General features: G+C 41.5%; 1 protein-coding gene across 1 annotated transcript; it reads left to right on the top strand.

The window, feature by feature from the left end:
- Positions 1-1,562: 1,562 nt before the first annotated feature.
- GPR19 (G protein-coupled receptor 19) lies at positions 1,563-27,180 on the top strand. The gene is made up of 4 exons (XM_010946441.3): positions 1,563-2,192; positions 2,553-2,755; positions 13,452-13,608; positions 25,772-27,180. Exon 4 carries the CDS (start codon positions 25,788-25,790, stop codon positions 27,039-27,041), a length of 1,254 nt encoding a protein of 417 aa, XP_010944743.1. The 5' UTR covers positions 1,563-2,192; positions 2,553-2,755; positions 13,452-13,608; positions 25,772-25,787; the 3' UTR covers positions 27,042-27,180.
- Positions 27,181-27,458: the final 278 nt, after the last annotated feature.

The raw sequence follows: 27,458 nt of genomic DNA, 5'->3' as shown, positions 1-27,458 counted from the left end.
TAAGCAGTGTTTATGAGTCCGTCTTAATCACTTTAATAGGTGAACAAAGAATCAATTCAGCTTACTTACGTTTCTTTTCCTTCACGAAGAAAATGTCAATTTAATCTTGGCTTATCTAGCTGGCTATCACCTTACCTCAACCAAATGAGTGTACCTCTAGAAAATGGAGCAAGATTTTAAAGTCCCTTCTGACTTTGGTACAAATTGTTGCCTTAAACAGTAAGCATCCAAATTGCTAGATTTACTAAATTTTACTGTCATATTGAACATAGTAAGAAAAATCCAGAGGCTAATTTTTTTTAAGGTGAAGCCTCTCTGTGAACCATGCTGGAAGTGTCCAGGCCTTCAAATTTTGGTTCCATCTGCATGTATGGCCATACTTTTCCTCTACTTAATCTCATGCTACCTAAAAATCTCACTTTTTTGTATAAATTTTCTTCAGTTACAAATTAAAGTTTTCAAATTAATTTAAAAGCAGAGTCCAACAAATTCACCAAATTGTTAACATCTGTGCTATTATCCAACTCTAAGATAAAGATCCAGGTTTAGCCGAATCTATCAGTCATTTAAAGATGTTTTTGAGCACATTAAAATGCATCATTAGAAATCTTCCATAAATACACTTTTTAAAAAATCAGCTTGCCTGCCTTTTTTGTTTTCAAACGGATCCAGTCCTATTTGCAACACAGTTTTACCAGATCTTCTCATTTTTTAAGTATCACAGCCTTCCAAGCCATCTGAAACTGATTTTGAAGGGAACTTAAAACCATTTTTAAAAATTTGCCTGTTGGTTTGTGCTTTTTCTGGCTATTGCTTCTACAGTCATCTCTGCTTTTAGTTTCGAAATTTGCATAGCTGCTTTTTTGACTCTGCTTCAAGAGTCATTCTTAACCATGCAAGTATTGCTCGAAATTTAAGCAAGGTAGGCTTAGGGTTGGGGTGATTTGCATCTCTTCCATAACAGAGTCCATATTTTAAATAGGGACCTAAGTACGACCTCCGCTTTTGGGTTTCCCGTTGTTAACCACTTCTTAGTTATGGTTAGAGTGGTGCTATCACCTTCATTACTTTCATTATAAAGATCTTCTGACAAGGCAACGATTTCTGAGTGTTCGAGTTTTTCATTACCACTTATATTTTCACTGGTTTCAGACTTACACTTAAACTGTCCTGTTATTAACCTCCAACCCGTGCTCCCGGCTGAAAAACGTGACTTTCACGACGATCTACACACCAGGACTGTAAACGCCGGGCTCAGAAATCAGGACCCAGGGGCCGCCGAAGTAGTAAACAAACCCCGCGCAGGCGCAGTGGCAGCAGGAGGGTAAAGCGGTTTGCGGGCAGCCAATGGGATTTTTCATACGGAGAAAAGTGAAAAAACCAACCAAACAAAAACCCCACACTGCGTCCTAAGGTGATAAACTGGTTGGCCTTTCCTATTTTTACGTACTTCTGGCTTTTGTTTCTGAAGAACTGTGAAGCCTTCGGTGCCTCGCTGAGAAGTCCGTAGAATTCTTCGGCCCCAGAGAACTGCCGCCGGCGTGTTGCCTACTCCTCCTAGCCTCATCTGTTCTCGCCTCGGAGTCTTGATTTTTTTTTTAATTTGACTACCCTACTAATCCATCGGGCCTGGGGGATGGGGGAAAGAAAGCCCCAAAGCCACGCACATAAAAAAATTTCTACGCCCTGCGTTTCCCCAAACATCGCGAGATCTGCCTGCGCGAAAAGCGGAACCCTCCAATGTGCGTGTGCGCATGCGCTTGGCTCTATTTTAGCGCGAAAATATTTCGAAAGCTTTGGCCGGGGATTAGTCACCCAAACTTAACCCTCGAGAAAGGTCGGAGGATATCATAATTCATGTTGAACGATGGATTCAAATACTCAACACTCCATTCTTCGAGATTTTTCAGTCACAACTCCACATGGTTGTATGGTCGTCCCTCCTTCCCCGTTACCGTGTTTCGGCGGTGAACTCTGTGAGGAGAGGTTTCCGCGAACCTAGGAGTGAAGGAACGAGCGTGGAAGAGCCAGTCACGGTTTCAAAGCAAGAGTGATGCGCTGTCTGTGTTTGCAAAGATAACCCTGGGAGCGACATGAAGGAATAAATCTGAGGGGCCAAGGGGAAAAAAAGGTTTTTTGTTTTGTTTTTGTTTTTTACTGGAGACCCAGAGAGGTTGTGAGTGAGAATGAAGGTAATGCAGTGGGCAGAAGCGGGGAAATTTGAGAGGTAAATGAAGGCAGTAACTCTCCAGCACAGCGGAGAGGGGAAACGAGAAAAACAGAACTGTTGGCAGTAGAGAAAGTTTTCCTCCGAATAGCGTGAACTTGTGCAAGTCTGTAAACAGAAAGGCAGAAATGCCACACCTTTAGTCCATCGAACGGAAGGTGAAAATTGGGAAGTCCCTAAGTGAGTGGAACACGGAGGGATCTAAAAGCCATAGTCCTGAGCAAGGACTGGGGTTGGGATTAGGGAAAACAGTTAAGTTAACAGAAGTCAGGAATTTGGAAACTCTCTTGAGAGAACTGACTAATTTGACCTCTTTCTTTCTCAGGATGTGGGGGACACCTGTGCAAGCATTGGATTTTGTCCTGCAGCATCTGAAAGGTACCACCCAACACCTGAAGTGCTCTCGCCCAGTGAGTCCCCTTGTCCCTACCACCATACCTCAGCCAGAATGAAATGTGGATTTCATAGAGTGAAATGGTGGAACTGAGCCACCAAGTCACTTAGACGTACCACTGGTGCATTACAAAAGTACGTACTTCTAGTCTCTAGCCTCCCAGTTCACTAAATATGAGAATCCATCTTGATATCAGCAGCAATCTTATGGAGCTTAGCCATTATATTTCGATTCTTTGTGTACTGTCTGGAGTACATGGCAGAGGAAGGATAAAATACATACTTACAGTAGGCCAGCAAAGGAATGGCTTACAGGAAAGCAATGTAGCTTTATTTGTAGGAAAAGCTGAATATAGAAAGCCACAGGGATGGAGAAGGATCCAGGTATCAATAAATAGAATGGAAGTAACTTTGATAAAGTCCCCAACATGATCGTCCCCTATCAAGAAGTTTTCCCAGGAGCACTTCATTTTGTCAGCCTGAAGTATAGCCTAGTACCTGGGCTCTACGTGTGGAGTTCTTGGAAAAATGTTCCAGGAAAAATCCACAGATGTGATAGAATAGGATTTCTGTGTGGAAGCATGGGTGTTTCATTTTAGGGAGTGGGATCATCCAGCTGTAAGAGGCACGACCTCTCAGTGTGGTGTCACAGAAAGGGTGTAGACTTGAGACTCAGACCTGGGGTTTCACTCTTGGATATGCCAGTCACTCTGTGTGACCTCTCTTGAGCCTCAGTTTCCCTATATTGGAAATAAGGATAACAGTGCCTACCTCATAGGATGACTGTAAAGATGAAATGCGGGTCTGTTGAAAAGACTGCGTGAGTTACTATTACAGACCTTGATGCGTAATATATGATCAACAAATGAGAGTTTCCTAATATATGATCAACAAATGAGAGTTTCTTCCTTGAGCCTCCCACCACATTTACACATGCCATCTCCCCACCAAAATGTGGATGCTCAATATAGTATAGATTTGCCTGAATTTAGAGAGCCTTAAGACAAGTTCTTTACCTTGCCTGCACATTGGACTCAGCTCTAACAAGTCCTAATGCCCAGGCTTCACCCCAGAGCAATTCAGTCAGAATCTCTGGGAGTGGAACTCGGACTTCAGTGTTTTTTTTTTTTTTAAAGATCTTCATTTTGCTAGTAAGGTTGAGAACCATTGCTTTAAGAAGGAGAAAAGAAATTAGACCTGTGATTTAAGACCACCTCTCTGGATAGCTATATATTTGAAATTTTCTAAAGGAATAAGGGTTAGAACTTGAGATGGGCAGATGAGTAGGGCACAGTGAACTATATTCAGGAGAGAGGCCACTATGATAGAGGCCTCTCCTGATTTGAGAGGCCAGCATCCTGATTTGGGAAAGGTCAGTGATGAGGTCATTAGTATAGACCCGAGGAATATACAGGATTTACTGGAAAGATGGAGGACTGAGCCTCCTAAAGTGGGCCTTTGATCTATCACACATGACTCAGATGGTGATGTCTTTATTGCTTTACCACCTCATGAGTCTTGGGCTGTGAGCATGGCAGATGGCAGTAGAGGGGTGGGGGGGCTTTTACTACTGACTGCCCCACTGGTTGGGGAGGCGCATCAAAACATCGTTGATGTGTATGTATGTGAGTTTTCTCCAGTGAGAGGGTGCATGTGCGAAAGGCCATTGAAAGGAAGCCTCTTCCCATAGCCTCGCAGGGTTAATGTGGCTGCTCTGACTACAGAGTGGTTCTGTCAGTAGTAATGGATGAGAAGCAGGAGGATCAAGCCTGTTTTTATAGCCTTTCAGTAAATAGAGAATCACTTGGAGTAGGAGGAATGGCATGTCTAGGTCAGGAATTCAAGCTTCTAAGAGACAAGGTACTTTCTTGTTGGACAACTCTGGTTTCTAGGGATAGAAGTAGCTCAGAAGATGAAACCACCATACTACTTCAGTCACTGATCCCAAAAGCCAAATGTAGCATTGATGGCCAGGAATATCTTCTGTCACATAAGGGAAACTGTCTTTCATCAGGTCCCTTTTCTTGAGAAACACATTAGTTTGTCTAGTGCCTAGCAAGACTTGGTGAGATGGCTAAGCACTGTTGCCTAGGTAAAGAGACAAGGGATTCGGAGACTATGCAGGGGTCAGTAACTCGAGGTTATGAAGTGGGTGAATAGATTATGCATAAGGGGTGGAATTGGGTAGAAGGAAAGGAAACTTGGGGTGAGGAGAAAAGCATGCGGAAAGTTAGAAATAGAAGAATCCCAAATGGTGACAGTGTGGTTAAGCTATTAAAAAAGTAGGCCAAAATAGGAGTGCTCCCTGAGATCCTGTGACAAGAAATACCAGAGACACCATTCTACGGGACTTTAACAAAATGTATGAGGGTGAGAACTGATTACTTCTCTTAGGCCCTCACCCACATCAAGAGCATGAAAGAGTCAAGATGAAGACAGGCAATGGGTTTTGAAGAGGATGTTTGAAAGGAGTTGTTGGAGAGCCAAATGAATAGACAAATGAATCGGGGAAAGAGGGAAGTGGCCCACTCTTTCCCTAAATGTATGCTTCCCTGTCTACAGCAGGTGCAAACTGGGGGCAGGGGGCACACCTACACTGTAGGTCAAGGGGCAGATTTCGACTATGATGCTGGATATTCTAATTACTAACTTTTCTTAACTGAAAGTGACCAGAAAATGGGACAGGACTGCTCAAGCTTCATTCAAGGATGGGAGGAGAACCAGCCCTGAGAGAGTGTATTTCATAGGGACAGTAGGAAGTAAAAATTAAGTTGCTTTAAGTTAGTCCCAAAAGTCATGCTTGTTCATTGTGCTGGAACAGTACTGTTGAGAACCTACTTTGTTTTTTAGATCCTAGAGGTCTAAAGACAAGTTGGATGATGTTCGTCCCTATAAGAGTCTATGAACACAATGCAGTGTAATGTATGCAGTAATAGAAGTAACGTGTGTGAAAATTAAAGGAGGACTATAGTGAAAAAGAAGGTGTGAGGAATTTATTTTGGGGGGTGGGGTGGGAATAAGAGAGACTTAGAACCTCAGAGAAGGTGAAAGCCAGCAGTGTTTGAGAGAGGAATGGGTGTTCCCCGGGTGGACAAAGCAGAGGAAACTGTCAGGTCTAAGCTGTGGAGGCGTGAAACAGCATGGTGTACATGGTGGAGAACTACAGGCTGGGTGAAGGGTGTGCATATTCAGGTGGGTGGTTAAAATGGAGGTGAGATGGAGGCCATAGGTATTGTGGCTGTTGGCAGGCTCACCAGTAGAGAATTTATGGAATTTTAAAAACATATACACACACACTCAGATGCCAGTCATTTCCTCCCTCTCCTCTCCCCCTTCCCCTTTATACAATTTGCCAGTTTGTCAGAGAGTCCTGGAGGGGTTGTACAGGAACTCTTCTGCATCCCAGTGCCTACAGCTGACTGGATCCGGCTCTGTATCTGACCTGAGACTCTGCCTCCTTAGAATTTTGATCAAAACGTTGAGAGACTGAGTTATATGTTTTCTCCCCCAGTTTTACTGAAGTGTGATTGATAAGTAAAAATTGTATATATTTAAGGTGTACAATGTGAAGTCTTATATGTATACATTGTGAGATGATTACCACAATCTAGCTAAGTAACAAACCCATCTCACATTTTTTTGGTGTGTGTGTGGTGAGAATGCTTGAAATCTCTCAACAAACTTCAAGTATACAAAACATCATTAACTATAGTCACCATGTGTATGTACATTTGGTCTCCAGAACTTATTTATTCTGTAATTGAAAGTTAGTGCCCTTTGATCAGTATCTCCCCATTTCCCCCAAATCCCCAGCCCCGGTAACCACCATTCTACTCATTGTTACTATGAATTCAACTTTTTCAGATTCCACATATAAGTGATATCATGCAATATTTGTCTTTCTCTGTCTGGCTTATTTCACTTAATATAATGTCCTCCAGGTTCTTCCATGTTGTCACAAATGGCAGGATTTCCTTTTTTTTAAGGCTGAATAATACTCGTGTGTGTGTGTGTCTGATTTTCATTATCCATTCATCTGACGATGGACATTTAGATTGTTTTCCTATCTTGGCTACTGTGAATGGTGCTTCAATGAACATGGGTGTGCAGCTAGATAGTGATTTCATTTCCTTTAGATATATACCCAGAAATGGGATTGCTGGATCATCTGGTAGTTCTATTTTTGGGACTGGGTCATTTAGATGAGAGCATTGAACTTGTAAGTTCATGTAACTTTCAGAGCCAAGGCCACCAATTTGGGTCAGTAATCAGATTGAGCTGATCTCAAAAGGGAAGCAGGTGAATACAGCTAATGAAGAGAGAGAATAGGAGACGATAGGTCATGCAGCCTCAGAGAGAAAGAGACGGAGTCAGTGGGTGCCTTGGCTCTGACCACTTTCTGGTTCCGTCTTAGATCTAACTGCCACTTCCTGTTCTTGAGTTCCCTGCAGTTCTTCTGAGTCTTTATACTAAATCTACCTCCATCTCAGTGGCTTTCTTTTTTCCCCTTAGACAATGCTGTAATGTGGCCCATTGTGTTCTCCCCTTCCTCGTGTTCTTGGCCTAATAAAACCACATACTTTCCACAACAGAAGCATACACATACGCAGTAGGGACACTTATTTAACTCACTACAGCCCGAGTATGCCAAGAAAAAGTATGTCTCATTGTTTTCTAGAGTTTTCACCTGCGTATAAGTTATTTATTACTACATAACAAAATTTCCCCAAACGCAAGAACTTAATAATAAACATTATTTCATAGCTTCTGTGGGTCAGGAATTTGGGAGCAGCTTAGCTGGGCATTTCTGGCCTGGGTTCTCACAAAGTGGCAGTCAAGATGTTGTCTGGACTGCAGTCACTTGACTAGGGATGAAGGATCTGCTGCCAGGGTGGCTCAGTCACCTGATTGATGGTTGGTGCTGTCTGGTGAGAGGCCTCTGTTTTCCATACATGGACCCTTTCATAAGACAGCTTGAGTGTCCTTATGACATGGTGGCTGGTTTCCCCCAGTATGAGTAATCCAAGAGGGAGGGAGCCAGGCAGAAACTGTCCTAATGATCTAGCCTCAGAAGTTACCAAGAATCTCTTCTGCCACATTCTCTTCATTGGAAACAAATTATAAGTCTGGCCCACATTCAGGGAAAGTAGTATTAGGTGTCACCATTTGAAGGGAGGCATATCAAAGAATTTGTAGACATTTAAAAACCACCACAACTATTAGGTAACAGGAAAAAAAAACCCAACTACGTTTTCAATTCAGTTTAAGATATAGTTCAATTTCGTTACTTAAATGTTTCCTTTAAATAGTATGAAAGTCTCCTTTGGATAAAGATGTTTCATCTTTCATAATGCCTTCCCAAGGAGATCCTGTCATTTTCTCTGAAAGTAGCATCCATTTGTATGGAGGTGGGGAGGGGTAACCTACACATCCTTGAGGAGTTGGTGAGAAGAGCCTCATTCTGGACCTAGAGTGTGTGCACTGGCAGGTTTCTGGCATGATAGCCCTTACTGGCCTGATCACTGGGGAACCTGCTGGCCTGTGATGCTGAAGCCTGCAGCTGGTGAATTCATGGCCCATTTTTAGCTTCAGGCAAATCTCCCAGGGAGTATCAGCCTGCCCTTGGGGACTCTGCTTCCCCGTGGCCCCTGCTATAGAGTCACCTCACCTGGCCACGCAGGCCCCCTGGCTGTTAGTTCAGCATCCATGCTTCAAGGAAACAGGAAACTCTTGGGATAGTTGACTGCTCTATATGTCTGAGTACACTGTAGGAAACTTGCCATTGGCCCAGACATCCGTGGAAAGCGCAGGGAATGAGGTGTGAGGGACCTAGGCTGTGGTCCCCAAAGGGGAGACCTCTTGCCCTGAGTGCTCCTGTCAACATGGAGGTTACTGTGGTATGCAGAGTAAGGGCCCCTAAAGATACCCTAATACCCAGAACTTGTGAATAGATTACCTTACTGGGCAAGAGGGACTTCATTGATGTGATTAAGTTAAGGACCTTGAGAGGAGAGATTATCTGGATTATTTGAGTGGGCTCAATTTAATGACTTTCCAGTATGTCATAGGTCAAAGTGAGATGAGACTATGGACAAATGGTTAGAGGGCTACAAAGCTGTTTTGAAGATGGAGTTAAGGGGGACTGCTAGTCAGGAAATGTGGGTGGTTGGAAAAGGCAAGGAAATAAGATTCTCTCTCTGAAGCCTCCAGAAAGAAACACAGCTCTGCCATCACTGTGATCTAAGCCCAGTAAGACCCAGGTTGGATCTCTAACCTACAGTATTGTAAGATAACATATTTGTGTTGTTTTAAGCCGCTAAGTTTGTGGTAATTTGAAAGAGCCACAAGAGGAAATGAATACACTCATATCTGACTTTGGTCTGGAAAGAGGTCAGGCCCAGGAACTGACTGCTTTTTCTCCATCTCTCTCCTTCTCACTGAACCTGAGCCTGAGAGGGAGATACACTTACTCTCCGTGTGGCATGACCTTGTTCAACCATACAGCAGAACTTAATACTTTTTCATTTTCATTCAAAGTTGAAAGTAAGTACGGTAAACACGCATACACTCTTCACTGAGATTCACCAGTTGTTAATGTTCTGCCGTATTTACTTTCCCTTTCTGATTACATGCATACATAGTTTTTTTTGTTGAACCGTTTGAGAGTAACTGGCATGCGCCTCAACCCTTTATCCTTAATACTTCGACATCTCTGAAGAATAAGGAAATTCTCATATTAGCCACAATTCCTTTCTCACACCTAATGAAAATAGTAATTCCATTATACCATCTAATATCCAGTTCACAATACAGATTTCCCCAATTTTCCCCGAAATATTTTAGAGTTATTTTATACCAATTCCCTCTGCTTCCCCAGTCAGCATCTCATCAAATTACATGCTTTGCAATTGGTTGTCTTTAGTCTCTTTAATCTGTAACAGCTCACCCTCATTATTTCACAGTATCGGCTTTCTGGTAAATCCAGACTAGTTCTCTTGTAGAATATTCTGTATTCTCAATTTGGTTGATTATTTTGTCATGATTTTTTTTTAACATTTTTTTTCTCATGATGTCTTTAACTTGTTTCTCCAACCCCTGCCTTTTTTTTTTAAAGTATGTATAGTGGTTTGATTAGACTCAGGTTAAATACTTTTAGAAAGAATACTTTGTTAGTAATATTGTGTGGGTTACATTGCTTTATGTTAGGCACTAATTGTCCCACTGTTAGTGATGCTAAATTTGGTCACTTAGTTGAGATGTCTCCCAGTCTAACCATTGAAAAAGAACACATTTCCCTTTGCAGTTTGTAATTTAATCTACAAACAACCTGTTCCCAAACAACTTTTCATTAACAACTTGAATACCTGTTGAGGTTTTTGATCAATTATTTCATTGGGAGCAGCAAAAATGGTGTTCTGTTATATTCTGCATGTATTAGTTGGCATTCTCTTGTGAAAAGAGCTTTCTTTTAAGAGAACTACTTTAGGAAATCTCCCAGTGGACAGTTGGATAGTGGTTTGCTTTTAATTTTGTTTAAAGCAATTGGAAAGCCCCTGTTTTTTAAAAAGATGTGTTACTCAGTCATTGGAGCCCATTCACTAGTATTGCAGTAGCATTCCCTATATTTCCAGTTGTGTCTTTGCTTGGTTCCCAGGAGCTTTTTAAATCCAGACAATTCACTGTTGTAGGATTTGGAGTAGAGGTGGGTGAGAGGTTCACCAATCTATGATAGAAGGGAAGGAAAACTACCAGGTGAGAACTAAGAACCAGATGCCACCTTGACTTCACCAGTTCTCAGGAAGATTAGTTTGTGGAAGTTGAGGATCTAGAAATTAGTTCCCAGAGAACTGCCTGCATGCTCTGGGACCCCCTGGAAAGTTTTTGCTTGCCCCAGTCTGAAGACCTGCTCTCTGGTATCAGACAGCCTGAGCAGAGTCTTCCATATTTCGTTGATGACAAGTAAAGTCAGAAATAAATGAATTTCGAGAGTGGCTTTGAAAACAGTAGCTTGGATTTCAAGCCTGCTTTCTTGCTGCACACTCCTATTTTGAATTCAGAAGCTGAATATTAATTCCTTCTTTCTTTCCATTACTTTTGTAACTTCCAAACAGTGCCACACTGCCTATCCCCAAGGCAAACTGATTCCCCAGGCAGAGGAGAAGAAGATCACATAAATCATTTTCAAAATATTGCCCCAATTACATAAGTATTATGGGGTTTTATGGGTTTGGATGAAAGACAGCTGTCTCTTTTTTCTTCCAAGTGGCTAGGAATAAGTCTGTTGATTACAACTTAATATTTTTAACAGAATTCATTTATTATATAACCTATTTTATAGCCATCAATAATATTCTGGATTATGATTCCTTATACAATCATTTTTATTATTTTATCATTAAGCTATGATGTACACATGCAGTCTTCCTAAAAAGAATGAATAATTTGGTCTTTTTTTGGTTTTGTTTTAAATAATTTAAAGCAGTCTTTTTTATTTCTTCTGTCAAAGGCCCATAGTAGTGAATCACATCAATCACATTAAATCGACAAGTTATTTTAGTTGAGTCCACTATTCATGATGCAGAATAGTACAGTGCAGTGTGCCTGCACTGGAGTCGGATCACATAGTTCCAAACCCGAGCTCCCACACTGACGAGCGGCGCGGGTTGGGGGCGCATTACTTATCTTCACTAAGTTTCATCTGCAAAACAGAAATGTTAATAATAGTACCTGTCTTGTGGTTTGATAGGAAGGTTAAATGACATCATGTACTAAATACCTGGCACATGATAAAATATTAGCTGGTTTTGTTGTTTTTGTTGCCATTGTTATTGTTATTATTCACTAAGAGAAGAGAAGGTGATATCTAAGCTACCATCCAGCTGGCTCTTTAAGAATTTCTTCAGACACACATCCAGCTTTCCTGATACATGAATTTTCTGAAAGTGGCAAGTATTAGAATTAGCAGAGTTGACTTTCTCTATGAGGCTTATATAGAAAAACTAGAATTAACCTGATTCTTCTCCTAAAATAAAAGAAGTAAACATGTCTTAAGCTGTGGATGGTGAGCCAGGAAGGAGCTTCAGTTTGTTGAAATTATACTCCAGCTTCTCTGTGCTACCTCTTTTCTTACAGAGTTTGCATTCCTGCACACTGAAAGTCAGCATTTCTTCCCCCAAAAATAAATATTCAGAATTGACATGCTTAGGATTCTGAATTAGAAACAACCAGTAATATGTGCATTTAATGAGACAAATGTATCGCTAGCTTAAATTCCTAATTTAGGGTAGTCCAAATGCTGTCTAAGGGATTGACCTTGCTCATCAAATTTATTTTTATTTAAAATAATTCAGCAAGCCACATTTAAAATATTTGTCTTTTCTCCTATAAAATTGTAAAGCATTTACAGGTTGTTCCTAGTCAGGTACTATTCTAAAGTATCTCCCAATTAAGGCTGTTAGATGAATGGCCTCACAAAATTCAGAAGCCTCAACCTGAAAAGAAATATGTTTCCCGTGTTCTTCCCACTGCTCTGTAATGGCACACCACAGTCATCCTGTGAATCTGGCATTTTCATCCGGTTGCACCTAAATAGATTTTTTAGGAAAGAACCAATGGAGAGTGGAGGGAGTTACCACAGTGTCTGTACTAATTCCTAGAATCTTTTCAAGATTTAGGGTCAGCAACAATTCAGTAAGGAAAGGGCCCATCAGGTAAATTTGGCTCTGAAAATGCTAATTGAAAGTCGTCCTCGGTAATTCAATCCTGTTCTGTCTTCCTTTCTTTAGTCAGCAGGGTCCCATGGTGACTGGTTCTGAAAGAAATCATCCCCTTTGGCAGTTACCTAGCACCATGGCAACCGGGACGTCAGCGAAGCAGGGTAGACCCTGCACAAAACAGCTCCTGTCCTGCTCCCTCCTTGCCTCTAACTCAGCTCTTCCTGAGGTCTAGGGATGGGGCTAAGGACATCTGGACAGGCACACTCAAGAAATCCTACATGTTTCTGTGGTTGTGCCCGTGAGTGTAGATATGTGGGCATATAGTAAACTGTGTTCTAAGAATTCCTCCTCACCCCCAAAACATGGAGCATGTTTAAAGGGTGGATATGGATGGTGGGATGGGGATGGGGAGATAGGCATGGGGTTATCTTTATTTAGGCCTGACGATACGTAAAAATTATATTTGTATTTATAAGGTTACAGTAAGTTGATAGTAGAGGAAGTTGGAGCCTGTTGTGACACAAGACCTCAGGGAAATATTTTTAAAATATTTTTATTCACCTGAAAGTGAAATACACAGATGGCTTTAATGAGCACTGAAGGGGGTGTAATGCTGTCCGTGGTGCTGAACACTTGATTGTCTCAGATGTGCCAAGGGAGATGGGGGTTGGCAGAGGTTAGGGAACACCTTGCCACGTTAGGGTACTGACGTGAAAGAAAGAAAGAAAGAAAGAGAGGGCCTGGGGAGAAAGCATCCTTTCCTTCTCTTCCAAGTAATTCGGAATGCCCAGGATAAAATGTTCAGATGAAAAAAAATTTTAAAAGAAATTGGAGAAGGCTGGAGGTTTGGGTGTTTGAGTCTTCCCCTTTTCATATGGAGATTTTTGGTCGGAGCCAATCAGGAGATTTCTGCTGCTGTGCTCCTGAAAGGAAAAGTGGGGGAAGGGAGAGAGAAGCCGGCCACGCTCTCCCTTTGAGCCACATGATCCATTTCCCATGTGACACATTCCAGAGCCTTGGAAAGAAGGAGGGAGGGGTGCCAGGAGAGTAGGGCTGGGGGCGGGAAGATGGTTTAACAGTCAACTCTGCACAGCGTCATCTTGTCTTCCTACCAGGAAGCAGGCTCTGAGCCAAGGGGAAGGCAGAGGACAGAGATGAATGTGTTCCCAAGCTTCCCTGCTGGTTTATGGCATTCTCCAAACTCCTCTGCAAGGGCTGCTCCTGACCAAGAAGACCCAAGGAGACCATCTCTGAAATCAACTCCGGATGAAGGTATGTGCTTGAGATCCCGCGGTATCGTGACTGAAATTTGGCTCAGAGGACATAGTACCTTCTATTTTCCAGGCAATTTGGAGATTTTGTCCTGGCTCAGATGCTGCTGAGGGGCTTTAGATTTGTCACAGGTCCAGAAAAGATGCTTAGGTAGTTCTGTAAAATGAATAATTCACCACAGTAACTGCCTGTTGAAGAAAAATGAGACAGAAATTGTGTACAGTGATAGTTAATAAAATAAAGCACTCATTGATGAAAAGGATTTTTTCCTTTGAATCCTAAAAAGAGGAAAAAATAATAATATTACTGAAACCAACCAGATTTCATTGTCACTGCAATAAAATTCTGTTTCATCCTTTTTCAGCTGCTTACCCTGGCCCATGTTCCCAGAGGTTGCTGGCAGTGGCTTAGGGAGCCTGAGTGGGCAGGCATGCTGTTTCTTTGTGCTCTGTGATCGTCTTCCTTCTGATGTTCCTGATACCAGGAGTGCTTGTGATTGTTTGCAGCTCCCTTTGCAGCTCCCGTTTAGAGACAGTAGACTGCCACAAAATCCCATATCCACCGAATTTCATATCTTACAGAATAGATACCAAGAAGCCTGCCAGGAAGTTCTCATAAGAATCTTCCAAAGTTCCAGGCTTAAAGAATCTGTCATGCACGCAAATCTTGATATCTTTGACCATTTCTACCCAGCACAAAGAGAGGAGCTAGCAAATTTACATTTTATTTTGTTACTTAACAAATACTTATACAGCTCTTGTTATGTGCAAGGCATCATTCTAAGCACAATCAGTTACTTAATCCTCATAGTTACCCTCTGAAGGAGTTATTATTGGTGGCTACATTTTGGAGATGAAGAAACTAAGGCACAGGGAAGTTAGGGAACTTTCCAAGGTCACACAGCTAGCAAATAGTAGAAACAGGATTTGGACTCAAGAAACCTGACCCCAGAGTCCATGATCTTAACCACTGAACCACTGAGCTGCTTCCCTGATGATGTCAACGATTGATTTGGCTACAAATTTTGTTCAGCTGACGCTACTAGAACATTGAATCAGCTTGCCTGTCTCAGACAGATCCCCAGTGAAATCTATATTTAATCTTAAATTATCCCAATGGTCATATTCTGTACCCTCAAATAACCCAGTAATTGCTTGTTCTTCTCTTCTTCTTGTGCTGTATAGATACCTGGTAGTAAAACACTGTGTTGCTACGGTGACCAAAGGATGTCTAAAAGGAAAAAAGAAATCTAGAATTACACCATGGTTGATTTTTTTTTAATCAAAACTAGAAACATTCTTCATTCCTCAGGACCTAGTAACAAGACCAGCCTAAGCATATTATCTTTAATGGTACTTACCTGGCTTTCAAAATAAAATAAATAGGTTAAAAACTTCTAAAATTATAAACACAAATATGTCATCAAACTGACTAGATTTATTGCTTTAAAATAATATCATACTTTAAAATAGGGAATAGATCTCTCTTTGCAGATTATTTTAGGTTTTTAAGGGAAAAAGGAATTTTTTTTTTAACTTCAGGAAATTTGAGATACAAGGATTACCTCCTTTTGGTCTGTGTAATTTCTCTTCTGGCCCTTGGCAATAAAGGATGACTGATCTCATTCTTACATACTGTGGGAAAACTTAGAGAAGTTACTAGGTAACAGATAAAAGAGGAAGAAAAGGGTAGGAATCCAAAATTTGTGAAATTCCTCACTAAATGATGTGCTTCCCTTCAGAGTTTCACTGATGAACACTTTGAGAGGAAGGTGTCCCCTGCAGTATTGAATTTTAGTTCTTAGATTACGCCTTCAGTCCCTGCGGAAATGTGCATTTCCCTGGGACAGGCACACTTTACACTATGGAGGCTGTCAGAGGTCGGCTTCTGGAATTAGGAACCCTATTCTTCCATCCCTGGATGTCTAGCACTTAGCACCAGGCCTGTTCATGGTATGATCTCAGTATATACTTGCGAATGGAGAATGGGAAGACTCAAAATTCCGACAGCAGTCTGCTAGAGGCGATTCGGGGGCCCATGCCTGTTTTGTTCTGCATGCGGTTATGGGGAGGATGGTGAGGAGGTAAAAGTGTAGCAGGAGACAACTTGGCAGCAGTCACAATTGCATCTGAAATTTACACATGCTACTCAGACTGACCCTGGTGCAGGACCAAGCTAGCGTTCAAGAAGGATCCATAAATTCTTTCCTGGGGATCACCAATCCCCCTGACACTGTATTTATATTTAGAGTGACGTTCCCCTGATATTTTTATTTACATCTAGATGGAGGCACTCCTAACAGTCTCATTTTCTTCTGATGTTTTGCTGGGCACTATCTCCCAATGTTGAATTAGTTCACCTTGGGTTGGGAGTGAGTGTCTTTTGAGAGGGTCAATTCCTGCCCCAGGCAGTCCTCTTCTCATCAGCTTTGCCTCCTAGTCCCCAGAACACTGCACCGAGAGCTCAGAGGACTACAGGACTCTTCCCTGGAGAACCATGGGATCTTCAGAGTCAGAGTGGGGTGAGCCGGACGGCCTTTCCCATACCATGGCAGTTAGGACCTGAGTGCAAAAGATGTCTCAGGGCATCTGGAAAGGATTTGGATTTAAATTAGCAGGCTAACTAGACTTAAAATAGTCATCCCTTCTGATCATATACACAAATACAACTTTATTTTATTGAAGTATGGATGATTTACGATGTTGTGTTAGTTTCTGGTGTAGAGCTAAGTGATTCAGTTATACATATATATATTCTTTTTCAGATTCTTTTCCATTTTAGGTGATTACAAGGTATTGACTTTGGTTCCCTGTGCTAGACAGTAGGACCTTGTTTATTCTGTTCTTTTTCCATCTGCTTAAGTCATTAAGGAGCAGAAGAGTGGGGTTTGTGTACAAGATGTGGGTCCTTGAATCCTATATAGTCATCCTCCTGACCTCCAGCGTGACCTGGAGTGAGTGAGTTGTGGAAAAGAAATAGCCCTGCTGGAAAAGTACAGCCCAGCCAGTGCTGCCTGCCCACCGCACGCATCCCGGCCTTCTCAGACAAGCAGGGCTAGTGCGCACAGGGGCTTGGGTCTGGAAGCCGCACTGGGTCTCCTCCTTTTCCCTCTGAAATCTCAGCACTGAAAGGGGGCAGTTCTCTCTACCAGCCAAACTGGACAAGATAGAGCAGAGAGAAAGTAGAGAGGTTCCTCTGAAAGAGAGGCCTTGCCAAGAATGCTTTCAGCTTGGAGGTTAGGAATGAAAGAGGGTAAAAGAAGAGGGACAATGAGCACAGGAAATATGTTTTTGGATATTAGATTAATACAAATAGAGTTCTAGAAAATTTGGAAAATATAAAGAAGTATAAAGATGTAATGAAAATAAAAATCAGTCATGATCTGGCCATCTAGAAACAATTTATGTTAAAATTTTGGTGTATTCTCAGTCTTTTCCAATGCATATCATGGTAATGAAAGTAAACATTTGTTAAGTACTTGCTTTGTTCTAGATATTGTTCTTAGCTCCTTTCTTGTGTCATTTTATTCTCAGAACAAATGAATAAGGGTGGGTACTGCTATTATCGTTATTTTGGCAAAGACACTCAGTGTGGACAAATATGTTAAGTAACTTGTACAGGTAGTAAGTGATTTGAAACCCAGGCAAGTTGGCTTGAGAGCAGGGTTTCAGCCTCAGCACTGTTGGTATCTTGGACCAGATAATTCTCTGTTGGGTGGGTGAGCAGGGAGCCCTGTCCTCTTTATTGCAGAATGTTTAGCAGCATCCCTGGCCTCTACCTGCCGGACATCAACACTCTCCTCCCCCAGTTTTGACAACCAGGAATGTCTCCCGACGTTGCCAAATGCCCCCTGGGAGGCAAAGTTACCTCTGAACCACTATTCTAAGAGCCCGTGCTCTCAACCATCTGTTATGTTTGAGATAATGTAGCCTCTTCATATTTAAAATGTGCTTAGAGTTGTTTTCTTCTACATCTTCCTGGGATGTCAGTGGCTTTAAAGAGCATAGATAGGAAATGAGTTACTTTCAGAGAAAATGCTCTTTAGTAGATGTTTTTGACAGGTTTCTTGTATCCCACCAGTGCCCTGTGTGGAGAATAGCCATGTTTCTCTCTATTACCTTTCCCCTAGTTCTATGTGTCAGGCACCCTTAGCCTTGAAGGATTCAGATTTCAGGTGTACACTTAACGGTATAGCAGGGCAGTGCTTATCAACCAGCGTATCAAAATGTGTCCCAAACAAAGGATGTCTGTTGCAGACAAGTTCTTGCTAATGAAGTACCAAAGTTTGCCAGTGGTTCATTTTTTTAAAACTAATTAGAATAAATTTAAGGACTTCTACATAATTATTTTCTTTTCAGCATGACTTCTTAGCTGAAGATTATAGGCTGAGCTCCTGGAGTTGCACATAACTCTGGATGTGTCTGTAGGAGTGTGTCACGTGGAGGAACATGTTTGTCACATCTGACTCTGAAAATGAGGTTGAAAATTGCTGATGTAGGTGATTTGGGTCAGTCATTGCTGAGAGGATTAAAATAAAAAGCACTGAGAAATGATAGCAGTAGCATTTTAACTTAGAAAACGTCTAAAAATATACAGCACTAAAATACATATTAACCATGCGAAACATATGCACAAACGTGTTCAACCGTATTTTCAATCACATCGGACCACGTACATAGTTGCATAATTTGTCCATAAAAATACATGTTAATGCAAATTCAAATCTAACTTCTGCTCCATGAACTTGAAGGTTGCTTTCTTGGAAAACCCTGACTGAAGACAGTAGTGCAGATCAAAATTTACCCAGAGTGTTGATGTGAACTTGATGTGAGACAGAATGTAAATGCTTCTGAAAAGCGGAAGTTTTTAGTAACTCCCTGTTTGGTGCTGATACTTGGTTCTTAGTGAGTCTTTCACGTTCTTTTCAAATAGCTATAAATTGCATCTAGTGCACAGCTCTTTGCTTTGAGTGTAGTGAGTCTGGTCTTTGCCTCCACACCTCTTTCCTCTTCCAGTTGCACGACTGAGATGTTGATACTGAAATCAGAGCTTGGAAATGAAACTGAGCATTTACCACCCCCCACCCCTTGACATCTGCCTCTGACTCAGTGAGCACACAGCAGCTATTCAAAAAGTGTTTGTTGTAATAAGTTAAATTGAGTTTGGTGAGATGCAGATTCCCTGGCCAAATCATTTTCTTCAAAATTTGAAAGATCCCATAGTGGGAAGAGAGGTGTGGGAAATTGATGGAGGACAGTCAGGGGTTCTAGCAAGTGTGTCTCCCCTCCAGGCAGTCTGGTGTTATGCAGGACGAAAGCCCTCACAGTGGCAGGTCTTCTTAGGCCAGACCACTTCTTGAAAGGAGTCTTCAGTCAGAGATGGCTGGCACACCCAGGGTGATTACTGAGGAAGGCTTGGCTGGCCCCTGGGCGCAGTTTTATCTCTCCTTCGGAGACTCAGACTACCGATCTTGGACAGCAAAGGCTAATAGGTCACTAAAAATCACCCTCAACTTGGAGAAATGTTTATTTATTTGGGCTCCAGTGATTTTTTCCCTTGAACACAATGTTGTGAATGATAATCAGGTACCCAGGCCTCTTTGCAAAAGCCATTCACCCTTAACAAAGGTAAATTACATGACTGATGTTAGTACTGTCACTAACATAACTAGTGTGCGATGTGGTTACTAAAACTTACTTGTCATATGGCTTATAAGACTTTTATGGGCCGACAGTAGTAAGAGTGCTAATTTTTTAAGCAGTTGCCATGTGCCAGACATCAAGCTAGGTGTTTTTTAGAACTACGGTAGGATAACACTTACTGAGTGTTTTTCTCTTACGAGGCAAATTGACTTGTAATAACTCATTTAACTACTGTGTGTATATTATCTCATTTAATCCTCATACTAATCAAATGAGATACAGACTAATTATCCTCATTAAACAGATGAGATCACTATTAGATAACTTGTCCTGAGTTACACAACTAGTTGGTGAGTGACAGATGTAGGATTCATGCTTCAGCTATCTGACTTCAAAGCCTGAACATATAACCACTTTGCAACATTCCTGTATTACGAGATGAAAAATAGATGTTTTTCAATAGAAGATGAGGTTCTGGGTGTAGGTTTGTCAGATTTAGCTAATAAAAATACAGGACACCAGTTAAATATTGTATGGGATATTGCATGGACATTATGCTAAAAAATTGTTATTTATCTGAAATTCATATTTCATCTGGCAACCCTGTCTGGGTGGCACTTAATGAGAACATGTCTTCTCTCTGGTTTTCCTGTTCCCCACCACAGTCTTGCCGGTGGCTACCTGTGCCTTACGTGGTTCTGTAAAGCACTTAGCTCAGTGTCCACATCAGAGCTGTAGCTCAAAGCCAGGAAGCAAGACAGCTGCTCAAGAAGCTTCTGGAGAACCTGTGTGTCTTCTTTAGCCACCTGTAACTTCGGGACTTGGGATGGGTTGCCCTGTAAACCCTGCCCTGAAGTGGTAGATGGGTAAACGCTCAACAACTGGTTCTGCAGGGAGGAAAAAACCTATCTGTGCTGTTTGTCAGTCTCTTGGTGTGAATATTCCTAGCGTGGCTGATTCATGATACCAACATGATGTCATTGAACTTGGAGTTGGGAAGGAGTGTGCACAGCTGGCTCTGAGGAGCCCTGGGCAGGCCAGCCTCAGCCCACCTCTGTTCCGGGCATCTCTTCTTTCATGTATCAGCAGATCAAGCCTACATAAAAGTGAAAGGTTTATGGAAACTATCTACAGTCATCATATTTTCTAAATTACAACAATTAAAATTTAAAAGAGGACGTTCTACCTGGGGTAATACTGTTGATTAAACTTTCTCCTCACTGCAATTCAAATTGAAGTCTAGAATTCTGCTTTCATTTCATTTCGTTTCTTTCATTTAAAAGGCAACTGTTAATCATCTGTCATAATGAATTTCCAATGCTCTCACATTCTTTATTCTGAAGAAAGGCTGTATTTCCAGACCAACATGTCTGCTGCACTTTTGATGCTAAGCCTCCATGCAGCATATAGTGGGAGTGATTTTTTTCCCCCAAATGTTCACTGTGTCACATATTTCTGAGCTAGCATATTGAACAGATGTATCTGTGGGTAGCAAGAAGCTGTGGGGGAATAACTTTATATTCCTATGTTTGATTGAGAAGTCCATGTACAACCAGTTTGACCTTCTGAATTCAGATCCAGGCCATTGTAGCTTCCCTGGGCATGAAGTGCCAGTGGTGGTTAAAAGCATGGACTTTGGAGTGAGGCCGTTCTGGGTGACCACTTCCAACTGTATGACCTTGGGGAGGAATTTTAGTTGTTGTTTTTTTCCACTTGTAAAACAGGGCTAATAATATTACCTACCTTAAAAGCCTACACATATGAATTACCTGACACGTAGTAAGCCCAGAATAAGTATTAACTCTTGGTAGTATTAATGTTAGAACTACTGTCATCATTGTAATTAATCTCACTGCTCATTAGTAAACAACCTATGTTTTCTACAGAAAATGTTTTCATTTTTTTTCCCAATCAAATCATAAAAATTAAGCATTATAAAAATTCTAGTTTGCCATTAAATTTTTGAACAAATGTCAGAAAAAAAAAAGACTTCCAATATTGTGAGAAAATCTGTGAATCTTTATAATTTCAGGAAGGTTAAAAGAAATCAGTTGTTGGGGGTTTTTGAGTCTAGAAGAAGCCTAACCAGCAATGAGTATGCTTTTCCAGAAATAGCCCCTGGCAAACTGTGAAGTAAACAAAGTTTGTCATCTGGGCCCCTCTGTTCCTCTTTGTGGTCCTCTGATTAGTTTCTCGTCATTCATACATTTATCCATCCATCAAAATATGATTTTCAAAAAGTTAAAATCATGATTCTCATTCAAATATAAAATGAGCCTAAAGTTAAAGATGTATTAACTTATTACCGAAGGAACCGATAAGGTTGCTTCCAAGAGCACTTGAATAAATGGATATCTAAAATGTTTTTGTTGTTTTTTGTTTCTTTAAAGAATGTGAACATAAGATTGCTGGGTAGACACAAAGCTCGCTAATGTCCTACAGGACAGTAAGTCCATAACCTCTGGGGTTATTTTTTCTACTAGACAGAAATTTGCATGCTAACATGTAATGTCTGGGCTCTAGTCATATAGTAAATAGCAAAATCAAGCACAGATACATTCTTCCAGAAAATTAAATAATCCTTGGGGAAGCCCATTTAACAATGTCCTAGTGTGACATTAAAAAGATATGCGATGTTCTCTGTACCTTTTGTTCAAGTATTAGATAATTTTTTATTAACACATCTATCCATTTATTTATTCACTAAACTTTAATATCTGTCTGCCCCAGGGATATAGAATAAAGACAGTCCCTGTCCTTAAGGAACTCATAACCTAACAGGAGACAACATTCAAAATAAAAATCACAACATAGGGAACAGACATATTCCCCCCAGGGTCTCATCATTAAGAGGTCCCCCGGCCCCTACACCATGTCAGCCCATCCAGCAGTTTCCTCACCCGTATATGAAAACACATCTCTTAGAGCCCAAAATATGAGTAATTCTTCTCTTAGATAATATATAAATAGAGATGTATTTTAATAAGGGCCCTCAGTGGTCAACCCAATGAAGTGTGTCACGTGGCAGCCTCAGAACTAGTTGGATGGAAAGAGATAGGTTGAGCAGGAAAAGAGAAGTCTTTCCTGTCACTGCTAAAATTACTGAATATGGATGACCCGGACATAATTACTAATTGTGCAGCCCTTGTATTTCCGATACACTCCCTTGAAGATTTATTTATTTCCAAATTAATGAAACAGGGGAGATCTTTCGGACTTTTACTTTGGGACCCTAGAATTTAGTTATAATATGGCAGACTGTGTTTTCTGGAAGAGGGTGCAGGAGGCTGTCTGAGGTCCCCTAAACCACCTTCACTGCCCCTTAAATGAGAGTTGATTTGGGTGACTTCAATTTCACCTGCCCTGCTCTTCTCAGGAGTGATGGTTCCCCTGTTGCCACGGTCACCAATGTTTCAGCTCCCTGAGAGTACACACGGTTCTCTCTGCATTTAATTCTCTTCACAGAGCCACCTAGAGTAGGAGACCTGTATTTCAGTTTTCTGTTCTATGGATTCAATTCAGAAAGCAGTTAATAAGCGATAATTAATGTAAAGAATTTCAGTAGAAGCTGTAGAGCATGGACAAAGGATAATGCCCTTTTCCCAGGACCCCACAGTTTATGGGAGAAGACAGAAGCATGGAGGCAATTCTAAAGCAGTGATTGTTAGTCTGGACTGCACATTGGGATCACCTGGGGAACTTTGAAACATCCTGATGCCCAGGCTGCACTCCAGAGCAATTAAATCAGAAATCCCTGGGGCTAGAACCCAAGCATCAGTATTTTTTTAAGCTTCCTCGGAGAGTCCAGTGTGTTGCTAGGCTAGAGAACCATGACTAAAGTGAACAAACTGGGAAAAGGAGTTACAAAGCACTGTATGAACATGGACTCCACGGCCATTCTGCAGATCTTAATTTTCGTTTCCACCGTATGACTGTAATTTAGCCCATGAATGTGGAAAATATAACCACTCATTGTAACCTTGGGAAGAATGTAGATCAGTCTGATTCTGAGGCATTTAGGGACTATATAGTCTGAGAGGCGTGGTCTGCAGAAAATTAGGTCTCTAAGGGGAAGAGGGCCAAAAAAAGATCAACCTAGAAGGATGTCCCCTAAATTCATTCCACATGCTCTCTCCCTCCCTTGGAGTGTTTTTTCTGTTTGTTTGTTATGTTTTTTGTTGTTTTGTTTTGTTTTCTTTTTTACGCCTTGTCTGTCTGAAGAAGTCCTCTTCATCCTCCAGGTCCCCAGCTTACACCTCACCTCCTTTGTGAAGCCTTCCCTTTCCTCCCCCCATCCCAAACAAAATTGGGTCCCTATTTTTCTCTGCCACTTAGCTCCCTGCCTGTTAGTTATAATTATAGAATTTAGTTACAATATGGCAGACAGCTTATTTATACACTTACCTGTCATGGGCCTTACTTGTCTTTGTTTCCTAGTACCTAGCACAGTTTACTGGTTTACTGAATGAATAGAGACGCAGCACTTTTAGGCGCAGTCAGAAAAGTCATGCCATCATCAGGGGAGACCTAGACTCAGGAAATCCCCAGACTTCCTCATCCCATTTCTAAGCGGCAGGATCCTCCGCTTCCAGGCAGGTGTGGGGTGAGGGTGGCTAGAGAAATCAGCAGACACACTCATTGGTGTAAAGCAGCTGGAGGAAAGGATGGAAGAAGGCCTCGCAGCGCTTTGGTGGTAGCGGTGATCTTGAGTTTCATCTGCAGAGTTTTGCTGTGAGAGGAAGAAGGAAAAGGAAGGAAGTTCACAAGTTTCAAAGCATGTGTGTGACCCACGGAAAAGTGCCCGTGCCACCAAATCCTGTTTTGTTTAGGCCACAGGCATCCCCCAGAAGTTTAGAACAGTTCTTTCCTTCTGGGAAAATTGCTGGTCTCTTATTTTTAAGCTGACTCTTTTTTTTTTTAATTGTGGAGTTTTTTAAAAAATGATTTTAAAGGTATTACACATATGAAGGTGAAAAGATTATTTCAGTTTTGTAAGTATGAGAGTCATACATTCCAGATTTTCCAGGACAGTGCTAATTTTAGATCTTCTGTCCTATTTTCAAACTGTGTACCCTAATTTTTTATACAGAAAGTATTGTTGCTCATCTTAAGATTCACTATCAACCAGCCAGCCATTCCGAAGGTCTTTCAGTAATGAAACTGTCTAATTACCTTACATTTCTCTTTGAGAAATTAAGGAGGGCTGCTTCATGGACAAAAACAGCCTTGAAGGGAACATGGAACTGGCATTTAATATATTGCCTTGAGCTCCAGACTTTGGTTGAATGTGGTTTCTTGGTGGGGACAATATATATTAACACCCTCTCCCCACCACAAATTATTACAAAAATCTTTCAAGGAAAAATGGGTCATTAAGAGGTGCTCTTTCATAAAGAACTGTTCTGTAATTCTACCTCTAAAATTCAGAAAAGTTTCCCTGTGAAGTATAGTCATAGGAGCCCACCTGGTGGAACTGCTCTGTTATTATGGATTCAATTGCTATGCTTTCTTTCTGCTTAACAGATTCAGACCAAATTAAACCCCGGTGATCTGACTGCAGCCAAAGTCACCTCAATTTTAATTGAATGGCCCATGATGATACAATCTTTTTACCTATTAAAAAGTATAACTATTTTTTCCTCACTGAATAGTAGGAAAAAAATTCAAGGCTGAGCAAAGTTCAAGTTGGTTGCTTTTAATCATCTGAATGCCATAAGGTTTCTAGTAACCTTGTTACATTTTTTAGGGGACATCTTGTATATTCTTAAATCAGTGTGATTTTATGAAACAATGACAACGGAATAGTATCAAAATATGTCATTGATAGGTAGCACATCATCTTTTGGAAAAAAAAACAGGCTATTTTTATGTGTCATTAAATTAGGAGCTACTTCTGGCTCATATAAAAGTGTTATGTTTGCCCCACGTGCTTCCATAATGCTTCTGTAATGGAAATTCTGCAGTAAGGACAGGGTCCTTCCCAGTGGCCAGCCATATTCCTGTTAGCTATTTCCAGAGCTGACCTCTGGGTGTTTCCACTTGCCCAAGGTTTCCTCCCTCGCAGCCACAGCCTTGCAGCCTCACAGCCTCGTTACTTTAGTGTTGACATTCAGGAACGTCTCACATCCTTGCCAGAATTCCAACAGCTCTTCAGTTGGGGGTAGTACCCTTACCATGAGCCAGATTTGAGCTCCCTAACCCTCTGTGATGTCAGTGCATGAGGAGAACAAGGATCTGTATAGGAGTGGGGCTTGCTGTGAGTTCTACCGCATTTGATTTAGGGTCAGGGGAGGTGGGGGCCAGGGAGAGCCCGACCTGGGATCAGCTGAACAGTCCTCAAATGAAAGAGAAATGGGGCCAGAGCTTTTTCTGGAGAGTAGTCATGTTTTCCTGCCGACGCACAAGTCCTACCCATTGACAAATGACAACCGATCTAAGCATCAAATAAAATCGTTAGCCTTAGGAATCAGTGTGTGTAACACCATTTTAACAGGAGGCCTCATTCTTCTTTTCTTATCTAGAACTAAGAGGGAAAAAATGAACATGGTTTTTGCTCACAGAATGGATAACAGCAAGCTGCCTTTGGTTATTCCTACACTTCTGGTGCCCCTCCAAAACCACAGCGGCACGGAAACGGTCACCCCTCTGCTGAGCCATGACCTGACGGAACTTCCCGAGGAGCACGGCTGGATGAGCAACAGAACAGGCCTGCAGTATGGACCGAAACTCGGGGAAGTGGCCGCAGCCAGCATTTTCTTTGGAGCCTTGTGGTTGTTTTCTGTCTTTGGCAATTCCCTGGTTTGTTTGGTCATCCATCGGAGTAGGAGGACTCAGTCCACCACCAACTACTTTGTGGTCTCCCTGGCGTGTGCTGACCTCCTCGTCAGCGTGGCCAGCACGCCTTTTGTGCTGCTTCAGTTCACCACCGGCCGGTGGACGCTCGGCAGCGCCCTGTGCAAGGCTGTGCGGTATTTTCAGTATCTCACCCCGGGCGTCCAGATCTATGTCCTCCTCTCCATCTGCATAGACCGGTTCTACACCATCGTCTATCCTCTGAGCTTCAAGGTGTCCAGAGAAAAAGCCAAGAAGATGATTGCAGCATCATGGATCTTTGATGCGGCTTTTGTGACCCCCGTGTTCTTCTTCTACGGCTCCGACTGGGACAATCACTGTAACTACTTCCTCCCTTCCTCTTGGGAGGGAACTGCCTACACTGTCATCCACTTCTTGGCAAGCTTTGTGATTCCCTCTGTCCTCATAATCTTATTTTACCAGAAGGTCATAAAATACATTTGGAGAATAGGCACTGATGGCCGAACAGTGAGGAGGACAATGAACATTGTCCCAAGGACAAAAGTGAAAACTATCAAGATGTTCCTCATTTTAAATCTATTGTTTTTGCTCTCCTGGCTGCCTTTTCACGTAGCTCAGCTGTGGCACCCCCATGAACAGGACCAGAAGAAAAGTTCCCTTGTTTTCACAGCTATCACATGGATATCCTTTAGTTCCTCAGCCTCTAAGCCTGCTCTCTACTCAATTTATAATGCCAACTTTAGGAGAGGAATGAAAGAGACTTTTTGCATGTCCTCGATGAAATGTTACCGAAGCAATGCCTATACTATCACAACCAGTTCAAGGATGGCCAAAAAAAACTATGTTGGCATCTCAGAAATCCCTCCCATGGCCAAAACTATAACCAAAGACTCCATCTATGATTCATTTGACAGAGAAGCCAAGGAAAAAAAGCTTGCTTGGCCCATTAATTCGAATCCACCAAATACTTTTGTTTAATTTCTCAAAATTCTTTCAATCCTTGTTACGCACCAGAGATTAAAAAATTTAACTATAAAAACAGAAGCTATTTATATATTTTTTCAATCAACTTTCTGAGGGAAATGTTTTATTTTGTAAAAAAATCACTGACTATTGATTTTAGTTTCTGTGTTTTTTTATTTTAGTTGCTTTTTGTTTTAGGGAAAGCTTTCACCTTGAGCTTATAGTCAACAGTCCTTTTACTATATTAGTTATGCGCATTTAAAAAAATAATGCTTTCCTACTTTTTATTTACCAGTAGGTCCAAAAAGCATAAACCATATACACAGTGTTTGATGAATGATTCAACCTGGTTTTATTCTGTTTCCTTTTTCTCTTCCCTACTGAAATTTTGTAACTGTGGGCTTCTGTTCCAAATGAAATCTCCTGTGTGAC

The sequence above is a fragment of the Camelus bactrianus genome, chromosome 34 (genome assembly GCF_048773025.1).
Source record: "Camelus bactrianus isolate YW-2024 breed Bactrian camel chromosome 34, ASM4877302v1, whole genome shotgun sequence".
NCBI classification, from domain to species: domain Eukaryota; kingdom Metazoa; phylum Chordata; class Mammalia; order Artiodactyla; family Camelidae; genus Camelus; species Camelus bactrianus.
The sequence above is the reverse complement of the archived record's forward strand: the minus strand, read 5'-3'. Positions and strand labels throughout refer to the sequence as shown.

Bases quoted from the DNA above. Each gene is read 5' to 3' on its own strand.
- GPR19 (XM_010946441.3), top strand. From the start codon at position 25,788: ATGAACATGGTTTTTGCTCACAGAATGGATAACAGCAAGCTGCCTTTG.